At 33.8% G+C, this 18135-nt stretch overlaps 1 protein-coding gene across 1 annotated transcript; it reads right to left on the bottom strand.

Moving 5' to 3' along the window:
- Window positions 1–1635: 1635 nt before the first annotated feature.
- Window positions 1636–3830, bottom strand: LOC127833474 (serine protease inhibitor Cvsi-2-like). The gene is made up of 3 exons (XM_052358742.1): window positions 3710–3830; window positions 2015–2161; window positions 1636–1775 (listed from the first exon to the last, which is right to left on the bottom strand). The coding sequence occupies exons 1-3, from the start codon at window positions 3750–3752 to the stop codon at window positions 1666–1668; spliced, it is 300 nt and encodes a 99-aa protein (XP_052214702.1). The 5' UTR covers window positions 3753–3830; the 3' UTR covers window positions 1636–1665.
- Window positions 3831–18135: the final 14305 nt, after the last annotated feature.

An 18135-nucleotide genomic window follows, 5' to 3' on the forward strand; every position in this document is an offset into this window, starting at 1 on the left:
TATTTCATTGATCGGTCTATGTTATTAAAAATGGCAGAATACTCTGAATATTTGTAATATTTTAAATCACAATATATGTGAATATTGTCAAATTAAAAAGAAACGAACATCACTTCATGCAAGTAATATCCAGTAAAAAAGTTAAAATTGAGGTTGATTGTTCAGTTGGTATTTTAAGTTTATTGTTATCTCTCTGATAAGAAAATGTTAGATTTTGTGGAAACCATGTAAAATATACATAAAATATAATCATTTAAAACATCAATATTGTAAAAGTGTCGTTTAATAAAATTTAAAATATAATGTGATCATCAGGCTTTGTTGTTTGTTAAACATTATTGTTGATTTATTTTGATTGCGACATCCTGTGTTTGACTTAAACACGATTTGCCGAATCGTGTCAAATGTTTACACTGCTACTGCACTTGCTTTTTATCTTGTGAATTAAGACGTTTGGTGTTTGGTGTACCGTGAATAATACAACGTTAGTTTATCCGAACTTCTGAAACAAATTAAATTATTATAAACTTATTAACTGCTAAAAATATCGATAACATCGTAGGGTTTAATACAATTTAGTTGGTACAATTCTTTAATTTGTTAGTCGTTTTACCTAAACTAGATTGCGCACTATTGCGTCAAACTGGACGTTTGTAACAAAAGCAGACATAATGCATGAGATGAAATGTTATAAGTGAAGCTTTATCAACAGTCGCATCTAAAATAGATTGGTTAAAATCTCATATCTTGTGCAGTGTTTACAAAAATTAAATTAGTAACCAATAGCGCTTATTTTGTCAATCGCGAATATTATTTTGTTGTATTTCAGTTGTATTTTAATGGAAGGCACCATTACTATTTCAGTATAATCTCGAGTGTCTATTGAAATGACAGTGAACTATCATATTTCAGTTTGTTAGTTTTCCACCGATAAGTCAATATTTTTGATGTCTATTGAAATGATAACAACCATTTTTTATATGTTGTCTATTTAAATGATTATTACCAAGTTATGTGTTAGGGTTTCTATTGTTATGTCAGTAACCAATAACATTGTCAACATACCAGTTGTTAAAAATTAATGACTGAAAGCAATAGCAAAGCAGTATTTCAGTTTTGAATTGAGCAGAAATACATTTCTTACTTTCAGAGAGTCATTTGTCTTTCTAAATAACATTAACCAACTACAATCTCAGTTTTTGAGTTGTCTATACAAATGGCAGCGCCAAATGTCGTTTCAATATTTTATAATGCTATTGCAATCAAAGTTACGATTCACATTTCAGTATTTCCGCTGTAAATTGAAATGACAGGTATACTTAGCAAAACAGTATTTCCGATGCAAATGAACACAAGAAAAAATTTCAGCATTTCACCTGTCTATTAAAATGGCATTTACTTACAACATTTTAGTATTTCAGTTGCTGTTTTCTATTACTTTTAGGCTGTTGTATCAACACTGATCCATAGTTGTATGTGTAATGTTTTGTGTTATAAATGTGCTTTTCGTAAAACGACGTTACATTACTGAATGACAATAACGTCGCTATGTTAATGCTTATATTGAAACTACTGAAGGGATTTATTACCGAAACATGTTTAATATTTAAGAAATTAAAATATACACAAGTAAAGTATTTTTTACGGTATATTTTATTAAAATATTTAGTTGTTGTCTACTGAAATGCATTTGCATCGGCCCTCAATGCAGTGTGGTTCCTTCTGGTGGTCTTGACAGTTTATAGTTCCTCTACAATCACCAGTGACACCGCACTCTGTGGACATAAGAACAATAAGATAAGTGCAGGTATCTAGAGAGCATGATTTGGTAGATTTTGGTTGCTTTATTAAAGTCAACAAATACAAATCTTAACTATTTTGGTAACTGCAATACATCCTTTTAAAACGTTTTTATTTAACTTAAGTATAAGACAATACTGTTTCGGTCATTACATTTCGAGTCATCATTTTCAGACATTCAAAAGGTATATATATTTAAGAAATTTTATGTTACCTCTAGGTGTCCCACATGAGCACCAGCCATGACAAATGCCGTTGTTGCACTCTTGGGGCCAGTCACACGTGATGTGATGGTCCAGATGAAGACAAATGGTCTCGTAACAGTCGGCCACTGTATGACAGTTTTCCGACCTCACAACGGCTGAAATATGCGATTATAAAATGAGCCGTGCTCTGTGAAAACGGGGTTTGATGCATGTGCGTTAAGTGTCGTCCCAGATTGGCCTGTGCAGTACGCACAGCCTAATCAGGGACGACACTTTCTGCCTAAACTGGATTTTTGCAAAGACGAGACTTTATTTAAACAACAAATATCATACAAGCGGTAGTGTTGTCACTGATTAGCCTGTGCGGACTGCATGGGCTCATCTGGGACGACATTCTATGCACATGCATTAAACCCCATTTCCACAGATCACGGCGCATATTTATCTTTAGGATTAATTGTTAGCTTACTCACTTACAAGATACATAAGGACTGTACAAGCATTCATAACGCAGAGGTTTATTACAAACTATATTAAAGACCAATACTCGAGAGCGAAATTCTCATCAACATTTCAATTTTATAGACCTTTATTTTAAGTTAATGACCAATTACATAATTTAACAGAATTGCATATAAGACACGATTAAAAAACGTTTTGACAAATGTCCAGAATCATTTTAATAGGATGGTATCTTGTATTTGTTTTGCGATTTAAAGAACAGCGTGTCCGTGTTTACGTCGTTAACACGTCGTATATTATGTTGTATGTTGTATGTTAAGTTCAATTCCAGTGCAGAAACATATTTTTTCTTTTCAAAAGGTATTTTCTGAATGGTCGCTCAAAAATATGCCAAACTCTTCCATACAGGTCAATTAAAATTTCTGTTCTTTTCTTGGATTAAAATGATAAAATTGTTTAATACAAGACCGTACAAATTTTCCGTCTTTATATGTTTATATTCGCAATGACAAGAAAATGTACAGAGGTAAACGTACTGCCGTAATTAACGTCTTAAGTATGTAACGGTGTTAACACGTATCACATGCGCATTGTTCTAATATACTCAACGTTTTAAAAACTATCTGCAAGAGATAATGTGATTACAAATAACACACTAAAATGCAATAACAATGGCCTAATAGGACGATAATTAGTAAGCTCATTCTTATTCGTAATCTTAACATGGTCACTAATTTAAAGCAAAGCTTAAATGAGACCAAACTGTCTCAGAGATAAAGAAATTAATGGTATAGTCACGTAAAAGCTCTTTCTTTGTTTCAACTGGAGCAACGATATGTTTAGATGATTGATATCGAGGACTCACTCTAAGCCAAAGAATAATCGTAGGCTCAAACTGGTGTAGTCAGAAGGAAACGGCAAAGTGTTTAATATTATAGTTTGTACTTCACATATAATTAGAAAAATAGTTTTTTCCACTAACATATTGTAAATGATACTTGCTGAACGTTGTAGAGACATATATCAATAATACAGTGCTGTTAAACTATTTAATAATCAACATTAAAGGGAGTCCCGCATTTGAGATCAGCAAAGTAAATCATATTTAATGTTTCAAATGGATTGTTAACAATTGTTGGCATCATGCGTTAACAACTCAGCCTAATAATTGAAGCTTATCGGCATGAAAACAACTTTAAATTAAAAAAAAATGTATGAGTTATCAAATTATAAAGACATACCAATACACCCAAAAACAGCAAATGCAGCAATGTAGAAATTCATGTTGCTAAATTGTCTAAAGGAATAGCGTCAAACTTGTTTGTGGATACTTAAATACGCCAGCCCTAATAATATACTCTGATGGCATGGGGTCAAGACACTAGGTATACTTACATAAGTGTTGGTGTTTATACCAATCGGTGTTCGCAAAAGCAGATAAGGCAGGATTGGAACGTGCCACATTATCACGAACTACCATGTTAAGGTCGTTATCGATAATTGTGAAAATTCATGTACTAAAATTGTCAAAATATATGTACTAAAATTGTATATACATTTATATAGACATGCGACAAATGTCTATAATTTCAATAAGACGTATATCGCAAATGTGAATTTGTCGTTTTCAAAAAGTGGATCATTTGTTTTATCACACGATATTTGAAAATTTAGTGGACATATAATGAATAAAATATTGTATAATTCCTAAGGATATTGCGATTTATTATCAGAGATGTATATATTATGAGTCGCGCTCGTTGAAAAGGGGGTTTACTGCATGTGCGTAAAATGTCGTCCCAGATTAGCCTGTGCAGTCTTTTCAGGGACGACAGTTTTCACCTTAACTTGAATTTTGCTTACAAGAGACTTTCTTTAAGAAGAGACTATCATCAAATCGGAAAATGCTAATCTGGGACGACATTTTACGCCAATTGCATTAAACCCCTTTTTCACAGAGCTCGGCCCAAATAATGTTTAAGTCTAGTAGATAATAAAAATTCTACCTTCCAAGGACCGACATAAACTATTATGTTTATCTTTCAAATTGTTGTTAAACTGTCATTAAATCGCATTCATAACATCATGCTATAGTTATGATATTTTGATTGCATAATCATTGTAGAACGTTGCGATGAGATTGTATGAAACACTTGTAGAACCCTTTAACCGTAAGATCCATATTTTAAACTCTCACCGAAGGTTTATTAACATTGCATAAAAGTATATATACAATGTTTCAGAAAGCTTTCATTTGTTTGCGCTATGCATTTTTGGCGAACTGTTCTGTTCATGCGTTTTTCCAGCACGTGCTTCACCATCTGTAAACTGCACACACTACATGCAAACATTACGTGTTTGTGATATCTGAATATTTTTTAGTTTTTCCCTAGAATTTATTTTACCCCAAAAATGTTATTAAGTTATTTACACTATTTGCCAAAGATACGTTTAGCTACATTTTATTGCAGCCAGATAGATTCGTAAGTTACTTGACACTTATAAGATGTATACATTTGGCTAATTAACATTTTTCGGCTTTTAATGTCATAGGGATTTCTTGAATTGTACATTTGTTTTTTTAAGTGTGCTCGGACCAATATTTGAATGGTATTTAAATAATGAAATCAAGAAAATTCCAATTGAAATACAATATATTTTCATAGTGTAATGTTTTTGTTTTCAAATTGAATAGTCCAAATATATTCACACACAAACCAGTCAAGAATATATTCAAACATAAACCATTCAGGAACATTTTCAAACAAAAACCAGTTAGGATCATATTCTCACACTTAACAGTCAGGAACATATTCACACACAAACCAGTTAGGAACATATTCACAAGGACTGCAACGGTTATCCGAAATATCCGAGATTCGCGGATCCAAACGAGGATTCGCGGATCCAACCGTATTTGGTAAAATCGGTTTCGAGTCCGGTTCTTATTTGAGTTTAACCTTTTCTTTGCGGTAATTGTTTCTTTCGCCCAAATACTTTTCGTTAAATTGTTTCTTTCTGTTTGAAAGGCTGACTGTTACGTAGTTGGTCACGATTGTCGCTACTTTTTCGACAAAAAAATGGTACTACACAGTCTACTTTCGTTGTCCATGGTGCAAAAAGGCGCAGAAGAAAATTCACAATGCAGCTAAACAATTAAAATCCTCGATGTGGAAGCATTTCGGGTTTTATCAGCATACTTATTCAACAGAACTTGACAAAGCAAACGCCATTTGCAAAGTATGTACGGTTCCCCATGTATATAGTTTGAATTTTGATGCAAGAATTGGTTGTTCATTGAACAATCCGTAAGATACAGGACCTTTGTTTAATGTATTATATTAAGTATTTTGTAATGATAAGAACTAAGTGTTTTTAAAATTCTTGCTATTTTTTTGAGATTTTTTAGATACCGGAACTTATTTATTTAGTATTTTTAGGTACTTTAAGACACATGTAACTTGACAAGACTTTTGATTTGTGAAGCAACTTTAATCTAAGTCATATTGCAGATTTTCTTGTTTATTTAAAAGGGTTTTGGGGCTTCATAAACTTTAACTTGATTATTGTTCTCTGTTTTGAGTAATAAAGTTTATACAAATAATTAAAATAAGTTCAGGTGTTTTAAAACATAATTTTTGTTATAGCAATATGAATTATAATTTATTTTGCGTATTTTTACTTTCAAATTAGGATTCAAACCAATATTCGATATCCGGGCCTTTGTTCGGATTCGATTAAAATTTTGGATTCGCTGCAGCACTAATATTCAAACACAAACCAGTCAGGAACATATTCACACACAAACACGTCAGGAACATATTCACACACAAACCAGTTAGGAACATATTCACACAAAAACCAGTCGGGAACATATCCACACATAAACCAATCAGGAACATATTCACAAACAAACCAGCCAGAAACATATTCACACACAAACCAGTCAGGAACTTATTCACACACAAAAAAGTCAGGAACATATTCACACATAAACCAGTCAGGAACATATTCGCATAAACCAGTCAGGAACATATTCACACGAAAACCAGTCAGGAATATATTCACACATAAACCAGTCAGAAACATATTCACACATAAACCAGTCAGAACCACATTCACATATAAACCAGTCAGGGACATATTCAAACATAAACCCGTCAGGAACCTACGACTCATGTATTGGGATAAGCGGTGTCCGGGGCAAGCATTTTGGTACTGTTGTATGTGATCTGAAGAGCATTTGACTAATCGTTTCAATAGGGCAACAATTAATTGTTCGAAATATCCAGCACGTTGTAACACGTCAATTAGAACTAGTTACCATTCATAAGATCATTGGCGTCGCACTGGAGTGCGGCGACTAGTATGTCATGCGTGTTTTTCGCTTATGGGAGGAGAAGTTATTTTACGGATCAAATGTATATATTTTTGTTATAAGAATATCTTGCATAGTGGTGATTTTTTGTGTAAATTAGTGTAAATAACTACTGCATTTTTGCCTATTACATTTATTACAACATTTATTGCCAATATTGCAATGCTAATTGTTTTAATTAATAACTGATCACAGGTGAAAGATCACAGGGAATGGGCAAATACGCGAAACTTTATGGTTTTGTATAAAAACAAAACATAATCAAAATATATTTATTTTGTAGTTTTTCTAACAATAGCGCAGACTTTTGCTGTTCGAGTTTTGGTTAACGAATATTTTCTTCAATTTTACAAGACGACAGCGATTACACAGTTTATTGCTTTATTGATAACCGTTAAACTACAGTCACTTATTAAGGCAGTAGGTGCCTAGTGAGATCGGGAATAGTCGGTAGATATCGCCGTATTCGGAAAGCGTTTCGGCTATAAGCGATATCTACGGTAAAGTCCGGAAATTATACTAAATACATGAAATAAATTTGTAATTTTTTATTTAAGAGTTAAATTTGCTTATCTCTTTAAGATATAATAACTATACAATACAAATATAAATTAAATTAATTAGTTTCATAAAATATCTGTGTTCATAACGTCACGGTTGTTGACAGTTTCTTAGCAAAATGAAAGTGCGAAATAAAAGCGAGCGATTTGCAAAATCGAAAAAGAAACAAACACCCATCGACAACGTTGTGTTCGATAACAATTATTCATTTACCGAGCTTTGCGATGGCGATTTGTGTCAAAATGACTAACGTAAAAGCTATTCTCATTTGCTAAATGGCGTGAAAAGAGTAAGCAGAAGTGGGTGGGGGGATGGAAGAAGATTGATTGACTCGTTGAGCTGGAGGTTTTGCTAAACAAATTACAGTATGGTCAGTTTTGTAATCTGTGTCCCAAGATATAACATTGTTGGCGAACTACAAAATGGCCTCAGTGGTTTTGTGTACGTCGTTTGTGAAAATCCTGACTGTAGAGAAGTGAACCGTGTTGCTTATGGAAAGCAGCACCATCTCAAGATCAGGGGAATGCCATGCTTTGACGTAAATACCAAGCTTGGAACAGGTATGCATGTCTTCATTTTTCAACCTGCCATTTCTATCAATGTTTAATCATTGTACAATTGTCATTGATCTTTGGACTTCTAACACATTTTCAGACCCCTTAAAATTCCAAGTGTCATTCCCAGTGAATATTTTATCGTGTTATATATAAGGAAACATTCCGGTGTCCATCATATTCAGTCTTCAAATTTAGTTTCGAATGGTGAATTCTTTTCACAAGCGATAATTTGAGTTCAACGACTTGTCAATATGTAATGTGCTTGTTGTGCTGAAAATTGTTATTTCTCATAACCAACGATCATATAGGGCGTCAGAATGAAACTTAAAGGGAAATTATAAAATTTATCAAATAAGCATTGAGTGAATTTAATTTTGTATTTCAGTTCGAGGTACAGTATTGCCTGATATTACTCAGATTGCTGCTGTGCATTTGAAGACGGGTTTTAAGCTCTCGGCAACAAGTTTTAAGTTCTGTGAAAACAACAGTGCCAATTTCTTCCGAAGCTCAGAAAGTGATTGGCATCTCTGTTAATGATCATGGCATAATGCGTGTAAATGGTGGAAGTGTTAATAGTGTATCAATTTAAACTTCTCTACATGATTGTATGATGTGGCTTGCAAAGTTTCCCAGAGCCATTTTTGTTGCTCATAATGGGCGCAGGTTTGATTTTCCGGTTTTGGTTAGTGCATTGCTGAACACACACTGTTTTGGAACGTTTTATAATTGTGTAAGCAGTTTCTTGATCTAGTGAACGTGTTCTCCAGGCAACCTGCAACGCCCACAGTGCTCCTGATGATGTTGAAGCACTGGGATCTTTGCTTAAACCATGTAAAATTACTGACAATATGGCCCACATCTTTACTGTTACTGCAATCCATATTTCACTTTTTTTAAGTCATGAAAAGCCTTAAAGGCAAAGAACATTAGATTGTTAGATGTTCTGTTGCATAGAGGAACTCTAAAGCGACCAACAGCTGAAAACATTGCGGGATATTGAATGGCCTTGTGTCATTTGAAAGCCATATTTTCTAGTTCCGGAGAGGATGACTTTAGAGATACTTTCATTGCTAAAAACAATGAAAGACTACCAAAAGTCACAAACGCAAAAATGTATTTTATCTGAAGTGGTCCCTAAAATCGGTCAGTTTTTCAGTGACGAAAAGTGACGGAACGAGATAATATGGCTTTCAAATGCCACGCGGCCAGTCAAAATCACGCAATGGCTTTATACTGATACTAAATTATGTACATCTAGTTGTCATTAATCTGGCTGTTTTTATTAAAATATAAATTGTATATTAGTGTGCTTCATGTTTAAAGAAACATGATAACTTATACATCTTTATGCTACGTAATATTGGGACAACTTTGACATTTTGTGGTGAACTGCGCCTGTATTCATATGTTGCCTTTTGACTTTAGGTGACCTTGAGATTGTATTATTAGCTCGGCTGTTTTCGGAGAAAACTCCGAGGTATGTCATAGCCTCTTCGTCGTCCGCCGTCCGACGTCCGCCGTCGTGTTAAAACATTTACATTGGCTCTAAAATTAAAGTGCTTCCACCTACAACTTTAAATTTTCATATGTACATGCACCTTGATGAGTTCTACACGCCACACCCATTTTGGGTCACTAGGTAAAAGGTTAAGGTCACTGTGACCTCTAATATAAAACTTTAACTTTGCCTCTAACATCATAGTGCATCCACCTACAACTTTGAAACTTCATATGTACATGCACCTTCATGAGTTCTACACGCCACACCCATTTTTGGGTCACTAGGTCAAAGGTTAAGGTCAATGTGACATCTAATATAACTCTTTAACTTTGCCTCTAACATCATAGTGCTTCCACCTACAACTTTGAAACTTCATAGGCTCATGCACCTTGATGAGTTCTACATGCCACACCCATTTTTGGGTCACTAGGTCAAAGGTCAAGGTCACTGTGACCTCTAATATAAAACTTTAACTTTGCCTCTAACATCACAGTGCTTCCACCTAAAACTTTGAAACTTCATATGTACATGCACCCTGATGAGTTTTACACGCTTCTCCCATATTTTGGTCACTAGGTCAAAGGTCAAGGTCACTGTGACCTCTAATATAAAACTTAAACTTTGCCTCTAATATCAAAGTGCTTCCACCTACAACTTTGAAACTTCATATGTACATGCACCTTGATGAGTTCTACACACCACACCACACCAAGTTTTTAGACACTAGGTCAAAGGTCAAGGTCACTGTGACCTCTAATATAAAACTTTAACTTTGTCTCTAAAATCACAGTACTTCCACCTACAACTTTGAAATTTCATATGTAAATGCACCTTGATGAGTTCTACACGCCACACCCATTTGGGTCACTAGGTCAAAGGTCAAGGTCACTGTGACCTCTATTTTTTTTAAATTCTGACAAGCTTTCGCAGCCGAGCGTGGCACCCGTTATACGGTGCTCGCTCTTGTTAATGTATTATTATATCAATATTAATTCAAAGTTAGCTAAATGTCTTTACATGTCATGGTTTATAACTGTAGCTTTTAATAAGCAACTAGAAAACCTCCAAAACGAAGTGATATACAAATTTATACTTAAATTCATTGCGTGATAATGAATTGGGGAAGGCATACTAAAAATAAAATTTCTTGAGATAGGAACGGTAAAACTTCATGAAATTCATTCAGTGTGTAGAAAATATGTTGTGTTAAATAAATACGTACAATATATGCATTTCATCACACTACAGGTGACATAAAACGTAATTAAAGTTTCTTGTCACTGAACCATTTGTTGTCGTTTTTGCCATTTTATACAGATAAGTGCATATATTATTGGACATCAAAGGCACAATTCTCATTCAATGACATTGTTTTAATTCTGTATCTACTAACAAAATCCAGTCGAGTACGTTTGTTAAGTTAATTGTCAAAATATATGTATATCCCATTACAAAAAACTATATATTTTGGATATAGGGTAAATCCATAGAAAACGCCCAACCGAGTCAAGGGGTAGGTGTATTCAACCAAGTATAAAAAGTTAACCGGCTGGTAAAAAGTTTAAAAATTTTGCAATTAGTTGTGATATACAATTTACTATGTGGAAATAATAACAAAGAGTGTTTCTGGAAAAGTACCTATTAGGCTCCCACTACCTTAATATCTTAGTTAGAAGTGATTTTTCAAGCGGTTCCATAATGTAGTGATTACACACTCGCTTCAAATGTGAGAGGTCCAAGGTTCGAGCCCCAGTAGAATCAAATTATTTTATTTGTGTTCTTTGTTAACGTTTTGTTTTGATGTAGACATTTAAGTTTAAATAAATATGATGTTTTATAGTAACCATGTTTTGTTTTTATTATGCCCATGAAATATATGTGTGAGAGGGTGGGGGGGGGGATCGTAAACACATTAAAACCTTCTTTGTTCCACTATCCAAGCAACCACCTTGTTACTAATAAAGGCGCTATAGAGCGCGAAGCGCGACACGTTTTATTAATTGTAATAATGAGTCTTGATAAAGGAAGCAGCCACTTATCAATGAGGAGCACCATCACAGCACCCCAGTCTCATAACTATCAAGTCCTCCTTCAGGTTTTTTTTGTTAAGAACCACATATAGGCCGCAGGCCTGACCCGTATCTTGCCAGTGGTATAGACCCTTTTGTATGGACCTTTAACCCCGCTCACTATCCAGCGTTTAAACTATCGGGTTTACATTTAAATATACTATTAATAGCTTATTAATATCTTAGTAAGAAGGTGATTTTTTCAAGCGGTTCCGTTGTGTAGTGGTTACACGCTCGCTTCACATGTGAGAGGCCCAAGGTTCGAGCCCCAGTATAATCAAATAATCTTATTTGTGTTCTATGTTAACTTTTTGTTTTGATGTAGACATTTTAGTTTAAATAAATATGCTGTTTTATTATAACCATTTTTTGTTTTTACTATGCCCATGAAATATATGTGTGAGAGGTTGGGGAATTTTGTAAAAACATTAAAACTTTTACAGTGTTTTCATATCAATGAGTACTCTACCCCTATCGTACATGAGCAACGTAAGAATAAGTTCAGAATCATCTCCCCTTGAAGTTGAAAAAAATATTAAATCAGCTTACAAGATGAAGCAGATTTCTTTAAAACCTACACAGTTCTGTTCCATTAATGAAAACTGCACACGGATGCAAGTAAAAAAAGGAAAACAATGTAACTAAAATGAACTATGAACTATTTGGGGTTACAACACAAAATCATAGATAATGGTTATTTGGGGGTTATAACACACAATCATAGATAATGGCTATAGCAGTATCTTTTTCTATTTTGTTTAAAGTAATCGGCCAATATATTAATATTTACAGTAGAAAAAACATCGTTCCATGTAACTTCATTGAGTGCCTTTTACACTGAAATTCTCGACGCCCTTTGATGCTTTGCATGAATACTTATCTTGTATTCATTATCATTTGCATTTTCTATTTTTCAATCTTTATCGTGTTATGAAATGTGTCTTGTTATGAGAAAACTAGACATAATGCATGTGCGTAAAGTGTCGTCCTAGATTAGCCTGTGTTTTGCACAGGCTAATCAGGGACGACACTTTCCGATTAAACTATATTTTCGGTAAGAAGAGAATTCCTTTACAAGAAAAATACCATTTAAGCGGACAGTGTCGTCCCTGATTAGCCTGTGCGGACTGCATAGGCTAATCTGGGACGACACATTACGCACATGCATAATGCCCATTTTTCTCAGAACAAGACACAAATTATAACAAATAATGCAAAATAAAACAGCCTGTAGTTTGTTCTGCGCTTTCCACCTGTTTCCTCATGCGGGAGTTCGAATGATTTCATAACAATGAGTTGATGCAAGCAAAAACCACACATGATAATAACAACTTTTCTTGAGGTTTTAATTACACGAGATGAATTTTTATTTCAAAATTAAACATTCAATTATTTCTTTAAACTCTTATCATCTTATCAGAAATATGTTTTGAACGGCGTGGATCATTTTTCAACTTTTACATTTCGTATCTGACGCCCTTGTTTGAAAAACAACCTGTTTTATAAACTACTAAGAGTTGGCAGGGACCGATGGTTGAATGTCGAAACAAGTTGCCGATGACTGTGGCCGTGACCGAAAATAAGGACGAAGAATGATGATATTCCGAGAATATGACGTCATTGCCTGTTAGTGCATCATCAAAATGTTAATAGTTTCATAATGTTTATAATAATTGAGTTAAACCTTTTCAAAAATTAACATAACCATAGAATGTATGCATTTTATGTGATTTGCTTCACGTCTTTTAAGATTAAATCAAATATAATGTTTTATTGGTGTGTACAGATAGTTGAGGCATTATCAGGAACACTTTACAAGAGGCAGTGCTAAGGATCGAAATTACATGGTGGATAACATATAACAAATAAGTGAGTGATTTTCATATTAAAATACCTTAACTGTGATACAATGTTTTAATACTATACTTTGCATATCATAAACTTAATTGAATTTATACATTTGACTCATCCGCACATATGAATTATATGTTAGTTATTAGAAACAGCAACTCTAAAATACGTTGTTATTAACAACCATCAAGTACGCTTCGTGTATAATCATGTTTTGGATTGATACATTGTTAATCATCAAAAGAAGTATAAAAAACGAACATGTATCTTTAACGGACAGGCAGTCCTACGAACAGTCTGCATGAGAAGTGTAATTATGCTGTACGTATTTCCCAGATGTATCGCCAGAATTATGTATTGTTTGGAAGACGGACACACTTCTTAAAAATCACAACAAATCAAGGAATTCATCGATTATATATATTGTAAATATATATTATATATTAAGAAACCACATGCACATTAAGAATATATGTGGGGACTCCACATAACTTAACATTTGAGTTAACCTTTAATTTTTGTGAAAGTTATCCTTACCATATATTTTCGTGCCGAGCACTTACTTACTCACTTATTACGTCTTGCTACACCCTTGACAGAGTAACTTCTTTCTCTTGAAGTTTTTGTCTTATCATTGAAGCTATGATATACTTTTCTGTCCTCCAAAAGGAAACTGGCGGTACTGAAGAAAAAGTTTTTGGTATCCTGAATGCTTTTAGAGAAAATTATAGAGCGCTTAACCATTTTATGAATATTTTTTACCGCAATCTTTTATAAAGAAATATATTTCATGATCGTTGTATTCTAGTTATCAAATACAACGTTATAGGTCCAATCAAGTGCAGATAATTATGAATTTACTATTTAATAAATATACACTTACCCTCTCTTTCCATTGTTTTAGTCAAATTTGTGCTGTGCTTCCTCCAATGTGAATGCAGGCATTACGATTTTGTCGTTCTTGACTTCGTTTAAATCCCTGATATTTCTTCAAATTTCATCGATTTTTTAATGATAGTTACACAGCGCATTTAATCTAGGATTGTTTCCCAATGCTTTGGTAGCACATGCTATATTGTTATATGTTTATAGAACTTTACAATTTCTTGACCTCATTCAGTTTGTTCTCTTAATTCACATGGTGGCAAGAGTAAACAAAATATAATTCATCTAAATAAAAACAAGACAGAAAATGTACGTACTCTACGAATTTGAGCAAATCTTACAAAATGAAGGAATTGAAATCATGTGTCTTTTGGATGTAATGTTCGTACCCATCAATTTGTTACATGATTAGCACGCATATTATTTATTAAGATATAATTAAAAGAAAAACCTATTAAACAAATTGAGAAAATTGCCATAGTCTGCGCGAAGTTAAGGACATTCGGGTTAGTAGATTGAGAAATTAGAGGTCCAAAAAAAATCTACTGGCCTATCAAGTACAAACATCTTATATTTTTCTAATTTCTTAAGCGCTTTCACAATGATTAATTAAAAAATAATATTTACCTTCGAGATTAAAAATGTTTCTTATTGAAATTCTTTTTTTTACAAAAATCGGTTAATACCCGCATACAATAAAAAATTTGTCAAATCGCTGCCATTCAATTGATTTTTAAGAGATTTAAGAAACTTCTATACTTGCAAAGTACTTAAATTGACTTTGATCAGTATTACTATCTTTTTAAAATAAACTACGAAAGTAACAGTCCGTATTTTATTTATAATTGGACGTACATCTACCGTCTAAAGATCCGGAAAAATCAACAATGAATCATTTTTAAAGCAAATCGATGTTAACTCACGGTATAAATTGTTATGTTCTCCTCCGACGTTGCTCTTTCACTTTTAGTTCCTCGTCCTTCACATTCAAAAACAACGCTTTCCCGACTAAAGACTCTTCACTCCGTCTTACATATACAATTACATTGTATCAAAGGCAGAAATATTGAATTTTCAAAATGATATACATCAAGGCAAATAAATAAGACCTGACATGCACCCGTCCGAAATACCCACAATCATTGCTTTTTATAAGATTTTAAATGATATTCCCTCTGGTAAGACCGGGCTAAATTCAAGCGCGTTATGTGTCGTTCTAGAATAGCCTTTGAAGTCCGCAAAGGCTATTCGGGGATGATACTTTCCGCACAAACTGATTTTTTGTTTGAAAATGTCTCCCCTTTAAACGACACATTCCATAAAATTCCAGAATATGAAGAACGTGCTACGTAAATGACATTTAAAAGTTGTATCCCAGCTTGATTCCGATAAACAAGTAACACAAAACGTTAATAAACTTATTTCAAAATTGTTAAATAACGCAGTTTTATGACGTCATGGATTTTTAAAGGTTTGTCTCGAATATTAATCAATATTATTCTTTACTTTAATAAATTCAGACCCACGATGCACCGGTGATTTGAAAGATATAACGCGTGGTAAGAGTCGAAATAAAATATTTTCTGATTTGCTCGATAACAAACACTGGCCGTTCATCACGCGCACCACCTCTTTTTTGAGATGCTTTAAAAATGAGCCGATGCTACTTCCGAGGTGGCGCTCAGGTCCATTTGTTTTGAAATTTAATCTCACCAACTTATCTTTCAGGATATTGATTGTCCGAGTTACTATGTATTACTATGTAACTCGGACAATCAATATCCTGAAAGATAAGTTGGTGAGATTAAATTTTTATCGTTTCCAAAGCCGAAAAGAGATCTTGAGAAGTGTAAGAGATGTATACATGCATGCGGTTGTCACCACGAACAACTGAACGTCAACACTGTCAAAGACAATTATAATATATTTTTATCAGATATACTAGCAGATTTAAATAGTTTATGTTATCGATCTGATTATCACATAATATTTCACATTAAAAAAAAAAGTTTTATCAGTTACTAGGTCATTAATATACAGAAGCGAGGTTCATCTGCATTACTTAAAGAGAAATAAAACCCAGCATGAAGCCTAATTTGTGCTGTGTTTTATAACTCTGATAGTTATGCACTTTATTGCCATTATACATGTTATTAGAAGGTGACAAGTGCTATATTATATTAATAACGGTATCTACACATGTGCAGACATGTGATGTCACCAATTAAAGCTTTTAATCCACCGTTGAGTTCGAATAGTTCTCATTTTTTTCAACGAGTTTCGTTTTATTTGTTCGAAAAAAAAGCGGAAATGAAGTAAGGCAAAAACAGTGTGAATAGGTTTTATTTAACTCTGACATTCGGTATCCATAAGTTAAATTAATTAAATATATACCATTTCAAACGCGGAAATGCGGTCTTGACAAGAGCAAGTGGAAGCGTCAATGTGTAGAATTACCAAGATCACCCTTATGGAGCATTTATTTATTTAAAAAAAACAAAAATGTTATGTTAGAAATAACTACGCATTATTAAGTATGAATTAAATCACGTGTGATTGTAGAATAATAGAGAAGATTTGTACCAACTTTGCGTAACTAAACGAAATCCCCGTTATAAATCGAGTTGTGTGTGTGTCAGAAACAAGTGATAACGATTATATGTTTCTATTTTAATAGAATCGAATCGATAAATGCCACATAATAAGATTTATTATTACTGATATAACCAATAAATGCCGAACTTGGGAGAAGTCGGTACCTGCGCCAGCGTCTGATACAGGTAGCTTTACTGAATTCCCCTTCATACAGCGCTACTTTATATATGACAATGACCAAACTTATTGTGCTGCCTTGCACTTTCAATTATAGTGATTGATAAATGTCCCAAAAGCAATGTTTAATATTATTAATATCACTTTTATACGTAATAAAATGTGGGATTTTGGTACACTCGGTGTCAGAAAGCGTGTAAAACTTCACCGAAATCCCAGTTTAAAGCGCTATTTCGTGTCAAATACACGAGTGGAAATGTTTCGTAAATAACATGGGTAAATGCCGTTGAAGTAGTATTAATTTATTGCTAATACCAACATCACACGTAATAAGAGGTTCGTTTTCGGTCAGCGCGCAAGCGTTTGAGAGCGGTATTCATGTACCGAAAAACCCGTTATAATTAGCTGATGTTCTCTATAAACGTATATTTTTTGCACTCGCTGAATAACTAAATGACACAAACCCCTTATACAAGTGTCATATGGTGTCAAAAAGTCCATAAAAATAATCCGGAATATCGCGTTAATCTACATGCAGATTATAGGCAATGAAGCCATTTTTGTGTAAGCTTGTCTAGGGTTGCTACCCGCTGAGCCACGTGATTAAGTGGGCGGAGCGATCATAGATACGGCGTCATGTCAATTGCAAATTCATCGAAAGATGTAATGACACATACAATCACAATCCAATTGGGAACGTGAGGACCTTTAACGCAAATCGAAATATTTTGCCTGTGTGACGAGCAAATTCCTAGCCAATTAAATCGCTTATACAAAAACGATTGCGTTGAACCTCTACAAGTTAATGCGTGCACAAAAAGATCGGCTTCTAGCCGATCTAATAGATACATGTGTATTGCTCAAAAAGAGATGGAGCCAATGCCACGGAGGTGGCGCTCAGAATAGGATGTGTCGCCAACGCACATTTATAGCTATTTTAAAGTGAAATATTTTATGTAATGGTTTCTATTTTGTTTACAGGACTTACATTATTGTGTGTAAGTTGATTACTTCAGCGCATTTAAGTCGCGTGCGTTTTTAATTAGAAAAAGTAGTTGTATAGTAATGCTTCGATGGATTGAAACGTTCGTCT

This window comes from Dreissena polymorpha, chromosome 6, assembly GCF_020536995.1.
Source record: "Dreissena polymorpha isolate Duluth1 chromosome 6, UMN_Dpol_1.0, whole genome shotgun sequence".
Classification (NCBI taxonomy): domain Eukaryota; kingdom Metazoa; phylum Mollusca; class Bivalvia; order Myida; family Dreissenidae; genus Dreissena; species Dreissena polymorpha.